Below are 9434 nucleotides of genomic sequence, written 5' to 3'. Positions count from 1 at the left end.
TTTTAAATAATTATCTAATTATTTTTGTTGAGCTTTTTAAAAATTAAGGACAATTTTAGTAGTTTATTTTAATATTTTTAATTAGAAAAAAAAGTTATGTATCCAATAAAAATCATCTACTAAATTAATTATCAATGTTTGCGTAACTCATTTTCAATTTATATCCTGTATGCAAAGAGGATGGGATTGCGCATCCATGAAGTGTAGGGTGAAATTTGCATATCCAATTTCTAATTCAATTTCAATTGAAGGCGTAGAAAAGGCCATCATAGAATAAAAATAAGAGTTTGAAACAGCCATCGGATAGGGATAAGTTAGTGAGTGAAGTCATACGGTCAAATATGATTAGATTAGATATTTAGATGAGATGACACTTGAGAAAAGAGGCATTTTCCTGTTTTGTCTGATGTATTTATTTTTAAAAAAATGTGAAATAAATGAAAAAAAATGACGGTAAAATTTTTATTATACTAAAATTGTCGCTAAAAGCACAATCAGCAATCCTAGATAATAAATTGGCCAGTTGATAAGCAAAGTTAGAACAATTTCAAATTTTCAATACAATCTATAACATGATATAAACTGACATCTTGAATCATCTCAAGACATGTCTTATACCCATACAAAAAAAAGTGAATTCAAGCATTTAATTGACATTTGTTTGATCTCAAAGCCAAATAAATACTTAGTTGTGATGAACCAAGTACAGAAAATTGTCAACAACACAAAAAGATCATTTATAAATAAATTACACAATACTACATATAAGTGATACAATAATATAAAAAGAGAAGGTGGTGAAGAGTTAAACGATTGAAGGCAATAGGTTTGACCGTTTGAGTGAGAGATTATTAAAAGAAAGTAAATTCTATCATGTAGAGTATGATTTTTTTTTTATATGTGTAAAATAATGTTGGCACTACTAAAAATTAATAAGTGTCTCTTTCAAGAGATTATTTTTGTCAAAAACAATAAAAATGACAGCTTGTGCAGGTGTTGTTCAACTTTCATCACCTGAAAAAATTGAGATTAACAATAGATAATTATCATAATGACACTGAGTAAAATTAAAGTTAACGATGGAATGTTATCGGGTGTTGAACTTAGTTATTGATGAGCCTTGGATGTTTTTGCAAGAAGGCTTTAAAAACAATAGAAAAAGAATTTTTGAAAATTTATTGTGTGGGCTTAGTATTTAGTTTTGAAATTTTTGAAAGTAAGATTAAAGTTGCAATAGAGTTTAGGTCTCAAATTACATATTAGAGGCCATAAACCCTATTGCAACTTTAATCTTAATGCCCCCACAATAAAATTCTGAAAAGCCTCTTTCTATTGTCTTCAAAGCTTTCTTGCAAAAATATCCAAGACCCATTAATGACTAAGTCCAACATCCAATAATAGTCCATCATTAAATTTAATCTCACTCAGTGTTATTATGATAATTATCCATTATTAATCTCAATTCATTCACGTGATGAAAATTGAACAATGCCCAGTACAAATTGTTATTTCTACTGTTTTTGACAGAAATAATCTCTTAAAAGAGACACTTATCAATTTTTAGTAATACTAACATAATTCTACACATATAAAAAAAATCACGCTCAATAGAATTCACCTTAAAAGAAAATATTGGAAAATGCAGCGAAAAATTCCAATGGACAAACAATGCTTGCTTTCTATTACTCTTCAAGAAAACAAAAAAGGAAACTTTTTCTAAATGTTTTCTCTTTCCGCTTTATGAAAAACCTATATAATAATAATTATATTATTTCTATTAAGTAATTGTTCCTGAAAAAAAAAAAGGAAAGTGCCAGAAATAATATAAGTACTAAAATAATATTGCAAAGTATTTTTTTAGTAAAAAATAAAGATTATTGTTTATAATGGGTTTACCTAATGATAAAGATGTAATTGTCGTTAGATAAAATGGATAGTTTAGAATCGTTAAATAATTTGATAAATTTAATTAAATTATGATCTAATAATTTTTAATTATTAATTTCACATCAAAACAACTATATGAATTTTTACTTTAATTAACTATTCATATCGTGGTCCAATAAATAAAGTTAGGCTCAACAAGACAAAAGATTTACTAGGAAGAAAAATCTTGATAGACTTCCAAGATAAAAGGAATAATTATCTATAAAAAAAAATAGAATTACTCTAACAAAGGTGGTTAATAGCTCTATTATAAATACACTGAACCCAGGTATAACTCACGTCTACTCTACTAAAAATCTGCTTAAAATCCTTACTAATTTAAGCATCTGAATCTCTTGCTCACGTTCAGATCCAAATCAATGTTTCAGGTAACCCTCGAAACACTAACATATGTCTTAAATACTTTAATTTAATTTAATAATTATTAGTAAAAGAATTAAAATTTTAAAAGCGGACATTTTAGTCCCCAAGAAAAATTAATACACAGATTAATCCCATCATTTTCTTCCGTTAGACATATCAGTCCCCAGTCTATTTTCCAGCGTGACTCATCAATGAAAATTGCTGACTTGGCACGTTAACTCGCGCACGTAGCCGTTAAGTGTTCACGTGTGCAAAGAGGACAGAACAGTCCCTGGGCTTGTTACGCCCAATTCTCACCCCTTCTTTCCCTCTATTACTCCATATGTCTTTATCCTCTCTAAAAGACATGAAACCCCATAATTCACTCTCGATTTTACATAAAAATTCAGGCAATTTACTTATTTAAATAAAATGGCAGAATCCTTTACCTAAATGTACAAAACGGATTGTTGTTACCTGCATGTGCAAAAACTCATTTTTATGTAATCCGTGGCAACCCACCACGGTTTCCAAACGTGCATAAACCGTGGCAGGTCCCAACGGTTTAGGGGCAAAAACTATTGAGTGTAAACCGTGGTAAGTCACCACGGTTTATGAGAAAAATGTGCTGGTCATAAACCCTTGTGGGTTACAACGGTTTATGTAGGATAAATAATGGTCAGAAAACCTTGTAGGTTCCCACGGTTTACAATTACGGGAACTCTATATATATGTGGGTGATTCAAGATCCATAAGAGATCATTCTCATAATGGCTAGTGAGGAAGAGAGTTTTCTTGCCTTAGTGCATTGCTCTGGGAAAATAAAAAAAAGCAAAAGCCATGGTGTGAAGTTTACCGACAGAGAACCACTGAGTATTTTTATCCGTTCGTCGATGAGTTTGTCAGATTTGAAGAACAGCATCTTGGAGAAGCTTGGCGTGTTGGGTAGCAAGTGGGTGAAGAAACTATTCTACAAGATTCCCATGGCGGTTGTCTCGACCGGTGTTCATTTTGAAACCTTTGCGGTTAAGGCTGATGAAGATATTAGGGTTTTGTTCTACTGTGTAAGGAGTTTTCTGGAGATCAAAATTCATGAGTTGTTCGCGAAGTTGGAGGTTGGTGTCGACAGTTCTGGGGCATCCGCTCCAGTTCCTAGCCCAACTGCCGCGGGTGGTGCATCTAGTTCGATGCATGCGGTCAGACCGTATCTTCCGCCGGTTCAATCACCTTCGTTTGCAGCTGATTTAAACCGAACGGAGGTTGTTGGTTCTGTACCTTTGGAGAATGCAGCAGTCATTGAGCCTCCCCACGTTGTGGGCACCGGTGGTGGCCTGGTACCTTATATCGAAGACTTTGGTGGACCTGATCAAGTAGAGAATGCAATGCGTGACGATGAGTCTGACCAGGAGCCTGTTGATATCGTAGGTGACAGCAACGATGACACAGGTGGCGATCCACATGCGCAGCATCGGCCTTCAAGTTCTGGTTCTCATTAATACCCTCCACACTTCTCCACACTAAACTTGGATGCTCTTGGTCAACAGGAAGACGGTGGTAACACAGTAGGGGGATCTTCTACAGAATTTCAGATTGGGCAATCATTTCAGAGTAAAGATGAAGCTGTGCTGAGTGTCAAGGACTATAGCATCCGGCGAGGTGTTGAGTACAGAGTCATCGAATCAGATCATTTGAAGTATCATGGAAAATGCAAGGAATTCGGCAAGGGTTGTAGTTGGTTGATTCGTGTAGCGCTTCGTGCACGAAAGGGCACTTGGGAGGTTAGGAGGTACAACGGGCCACACACATGCCTCGCAACTTCTATTTCAAGTGATCACCGTCAGCTGGATTACCACGTTATCTGTTCGAGGATTCTTCCTATGGTTAGGGCAGATGCTGCGGTTACGGTAAAGGTACTTCAACAAGCGACAGAAGCCGATTACGGTTTCAGGCCTAGTTACAGGAAGGTTTGGATGGCTAAGCAGAAGGCAGTGGCACAAATATATGGAGATTGGGAGGAGTCTTACGCGGAGTTGCCACGTTGGATGCTAGGGGTCCAGGCGACAATGCCGGGAACAATCACGGTGCTGAAGACGTCTCCTGTTCGGATTGGTGGTGGGGTTGATGAGTCGACGGTGTACTTTCACCGGCTTTTCTGGACATTTCCACTCTGTATCGAGGCATTCCGGCATTGCAAGCCCCTCGTCAGTATTGATGGTACCCACTTGTATGGGAAGTATGGAGGGACGCTGCTGTTGGCGATAGCTCAGGACAGGAACTCAAACATCCTCCCGATAGCATTTGCCCTTGTGGAGGGCGAAAATGCAGAGTCGTGGTCATTCTTCTTGTCCAATCTCCGAGAGCATGTGACTCCTCAGGAGGGTATCCTTGTTATCTCTGACAGGCATAATGGGATCAAGGCAGTGCTTGAGGCACCTGAGACTGGGTGGCTGCCTCCTCGGGCTTTCCGGGCCTACTGTATTCGGCATGTGGCTGCGAATTTTGCCCTAACGTTCAAAGGTAAGGACTCAAGGAGGATGTTGGTGAATGCTGCGTACGCAAAGACTGAGGCTGAGTTTTACTACTGGTTTGACATCATGCGGACTGAGAATCCAGCAATGTGTGACTGGGCCAACTGGATGGAGTATGACAAATGGACCCAACATGAGGATGCTGGTCGACGGTTCGGGCACATGACCACAAACATCAATGAATGTGTGAACTCCGTGCTAAAGGGGACTCGCAACCTGCCGGTTACATCGTTGGTTAAGTCAACCTATGGGAGGCTTGCTCAACTCTTTGTGCTACGGGGACAGACAGCAGAGGCACAACTTGGATCTGGGCATGAATTCTGTCAGGCATTGGTCAAGGCTATTGATCGGAACCTAAGAGACTCTAGGTGCTTCACTGTGACATTATACGACAGGCATCAGTCCGAGTACACCGTCGCGGAGACAACACCAACCGGGAGCTTCTCGCTGGGTAGCTATAGAGTTTCCCTTAAAGATCACCGATGCGACTGTGGCCACTTTCAGGCGCTGCATTATCCTTGTTGCCACGCCATTGCGTGTTGCGCCTACTTCCGGCTTAACTGGGCGTCATATGTTCACGAGGTGTATCGTATGAGTGAGGTGTTCAACGTTTACAAGCAGGGGTTTCTCCCACCTATCCCTGAAGGACTATGGCCTCCATATGCTGGGCCTACCATCATTCCTGACCCCAATATGCGGCGTGCAAAGGAAGGTCGTCCAAAGGCTACCAGGATCCGTGGAAGTATGGATCAGTCTCAGTCGAACCAGCCGAAGCGTTGTGGGCTATGTCGTCAGCCTGGGCATACGCGGAGGAACTGTCACCAGCGAAGACAAAGTGGTGGAGGGGATGCGTAGATCTCATGTCGTGTAAAATGCCGTCTATGCTGTTTTAGTTGTTTCAGGGTCTAGATAATCTTAGTAACGTATGGTTGGTTAAGTCTGTGACTGTCAACATGTTTCTTTAATGCAAAAATTTCTTATGAATAAATTCCTGCTATTTTACCTGTTTGATTAAACCACTTTGGTATCGTTCATATTGTGCATTATAAAATAAACCGTAGAACTACATATAAAAGAAGCTGAAACCGGTTAAACTGCTTGGTCAAAAGAAAATTAACATTTAATGACTGAAGCCTGTTCTCCCAATGCTAGTGCCACTCCTGATAATACGTGGGAAACCACCGGTCCCCACCCCTATCATCCTTCGCATGTAGCCAATCTATGTTCAGAACTAGCTGTGGGAGATGCTGAACACCGCTGAACTGGGGTAGAACCCTATCGACCTGGTGCCACTCGATCACAGCAAAATATATCAGGCTAGTGACGGCCGTCCATAGCCTTCGGTGCTCGTCAGCTAGTATCTCCGGATGAATAACAGCAGCAACATCAACAGAAGAATAAGGCTCCCACACAAACTGTATCAAAACAGTAAGAGTTTCATGAGACAATGACATTTAAGAAAAACTAGTTCTAGTATCAGCAATAAATAAATGACTCACATCGTGGACACGCAGTCGATCCAGTGCAAGGCGTGCGGAAACTAATCTCTGTGCCCCTGCATCGTTCCTCGGCACAAACTCAGCCCACCTACAATTTTAATTGAAATGATGTCAAAACAAAGAATAACAGATGCTGTTTTTACAATTTATGAACGGAAAATACTAAACCCTACCTGGAAGCAAGAGGAAACCCGAACCGGTCAAAACCAGTGGGCCTGATAGTGGGAAACCTCCAGAAAATCCAAGACTGTAGTAGCTGTAGCGGCCCAGCCAAGTTAACGACGTTCCTGTTTGTACCACGACAAAGACACCTATACAACCAGGCCAGTGCAGCCGAGCCCCAGCTATATCTGCCCAAGTCGTCCAATGATGCCAAATAAGGCAACCAGCGAAGGTGGACCCGGTTTGCGTTCTTGTCCGCAAACAGCTGAGACGACAACAGCATCAGGATATAAGCACGTGCGTATACACGCACGGTCTCATCAGTAGCATCTGCAAGGAGAACCCGGAACCTCTCGTGGAACCATGTGTAGCACACTGTCATCTGCTTGAGTTTACTCTGTGGAGGTAACTCCCCGAACAACTCCCGGAACCACACCCATGCTGGCCTACCGTGTTCCATCAGATTCTCAAACTCAGTCAAGTACCCACTAACGGGCGCACCATCAATCGGCAAACCCAGCTGATACGCGACATCCTGTAAAGTAATGGTGCACTCACCAAACGGCATGTGGAACGTGTGCGTCTCCGGACGCCACCGCTAAATAAATGCGCTAAGGAGAGACTCATCAACCCAGAACCACTGACTGTTTAGCCTAGCCAGATGATACAAGCCCGCAGTCTCCAGATACTGTATAATCCGGTCATGTAAGGGCATATTCTGCTGCCTCCTAATGGCGCTAATAACCCTACTAGGCTGCAAAACATGGGTAACAAAATCCCTTAACAAACAACCATTACAAACAACCAATGTTCTGAAAACCGGTTCGAACCGGCCGGTCGAACCGGTTGAACCGCAAACCGATGAGAAATACGATTCGGTTATATGCTAAAACCGAAAAAAATGAAAACCGTTGTTGAACCGCTAAACCGGCCGGTAACCGGTCAGTCGAACCGAACCGGGACCCGGCCGGTTTTTTTCACTTTGCCCAAAAACTCTCAAAACGCGTCGTTTAGCACTCAGTAACCCCAACCTTACCCGTTACCAACCCTAACTCACTCCAACACTCTCTCCAACGGCGTGTGAACTGTGAAGTGTGAACTGATATAGTGATATAGTGATTGAATAAATAATTGAATATTGTTCTTGCTATTTTAATTTCAAGTTTTGATTGATCTTATTAACTTGTTAATTTGATAAATTATTGTTTTGGTGTTGTTCTTGACCTTTTGACTTTTATATTGTGTTTTGCTGTTGTTGATTTAATAAATTGTTCATAAAAATAATAATAACAATAATAGTAACTAACCTCTTCGTCGATATATCTTGCCACGTGAGCGACGCCATTTAGTCGGTACAAGCGATCCTCACCCTCCATTGACTCCACCACCCACTCCTCCTTCACACCTCCAAAGTTTTCCCAAATCCTCTCAACACAACAACACCTTCCTTTTTTTTGTGCTGTCCCAAATGATCCGTCCCAGCCTTCAGCGGATTACTTATATAGCTACACACACATAAACCGCGGTGGGTTACCAGGTTTTATATGCAATCCACTTTCCTCATAAACCGTGGTGACTTACCACGGTTTATGAATGCCATGCCTCCTTCGTAAACCGTGGTGACTTACCACGGTTTACACTCAATAGTTTTTGCCCATAAACCGCTGGGACCTGCCACGGTTTATGCACGTTTGGAAACCGTGGTGGGTTGCCACGGATTACATAGAAATGGGTTTTTGCACATGCAGGTAACAACAATCAGTTTTGCACATTTAGGTAAAGGATTTTGCTATTCTATTTATTTAAGTAAATTGCCCTAAAAATCCTGTACCCCTGTAACTTCATCTCTCACATCACCCTATCACCGTCAACATTAGAACTTCGTTCAACATCGTCACAACCGTCAATTACTTCCATTGTCTTCGAATCTCACAAAGCGTTGCGATGGATGCCACGATAGCAACGAGGTTTTCACTGAATACTCATCACATTTGCAACAGGTGAGTACATAATCTTTGTTAGGATAATTTATAGGATACAATGATACTTTACTTGATTAATCCATTAATTTTATTGGATGATTAGGGTTTAATAATGGTAAAAACTTGTGAATTATAATAATGTTTAGTCTGTATAGGTTTATTTTTGTTAGAATAATACATCATGTTCAATAATGGTATATTTGAGTTTGTAATTTTAATTTTGTTAATGCTAGTCTATTTTAATTCTATTGTTAGATGGAATATTTTGTGGTTCCTATTTTTTACCATGGAGATCACTCTGTGCGAAATAATAAGGGTGTGCTACTATATATTGATGGAAAAGTAGACAAATTTCTTGAAATGGACATCGACTTGCTATGTTTCTTTGATTTGAAAACTCTATTCAAAGGGTTGGGGTATCATGATTACAAAGCTATGTATTGGTTTTATTCTTCTGCCTCTGAGCTTGAGTCTAGATTACATCCCATTGAAGGAGATGCTCAAATTAATGAGTTACGTATGTATAAAGAGAAGAACAAAGAGAGTCCAGAATTTGAGTTATACTTTGATCATCCAATAATGTTAGCTCCACTTGAGAATGAAGACCTTAATTTTGAGTGTGATCAATCTAATAGTAGTGAAGATGGGTGTGTGGTAATAAGAAAGAAGATTGTTGGGTGTGAAGAAAAAACAGACCATAAAGGAGATATATGGAAGAAGAAGACAAACAAGGATATTAAAAGTAGGACTCTAACTACAAAGAAGAATCAATTGAGTAGCAAGAAGGCTAGTGTTCCAACATATGGGAGGAATAAAGATGGATCTATTGTTGCTGGCCCAAGTGGTGTTGCTAGGCTTAGTGCTACTGCTAGGCCAATTGGTTATGGGTCAATTGGTGTTGGGCCAAGTGGTTCTGCAAGGCCTAGTGTTGCTGGTGGGACAAGTGAGGCTGGTAGGCCTAGTAGTACTACAAC

At 40.0% G+C, this 9434-nt stretch overlaps 1 protein-coding gene across 1 annotated transcript; it reads left to right on the top strand.

Moving 5' to 3' along the window:
• Positions 3183–5672, top strand: LOC107635786. The gene is made up of 2 exons (XM_016339352.1): positions 3183–3710; positions 3834–5672. Exons 1-2 carry the CDS (start codon positions 3183–3185, stop codon positions 5670–5672), a joined length of 2367 nt encoding a protein of 788 aa, XP_016194838.1.

Source organism: Arachis ipaensis, chromosome B04, assembly GCF_000816755.2.
Source record: "Arachis ipaensis cultivar K30076 chromosome B04, Araip1.1, whole genome shotgun sequence".
Lineage (NCBI taxonomy): Eukaryota > Viridiplantae > Streptophyta > Magnoliopsida > Fabales > Fabaceae > Arachis > Arachis ipaensis.
This window is presented reverse-complemented; position numbering and strand designations above follow the sequence as displayed.

What these genes read in the sequence shown, in the direction of transcription:
- LOC107635786 (XM_016339352.1), top strand. Translation starts at nt 3,183, where the DNA reads ATGAGTTTGTCAGATTTGAAGAACAGCATCTTGGAGAAGCTTGGCGTG. An exon ending in ACCAGGAGCCTGTTGATATC is followed by an intron (nt 3,711 to 3,833) that starts GTAGGTGACAGC and finishes CTTGGTCAACAG; the next exon opens with GAAGACGGTGGTAACACAGT.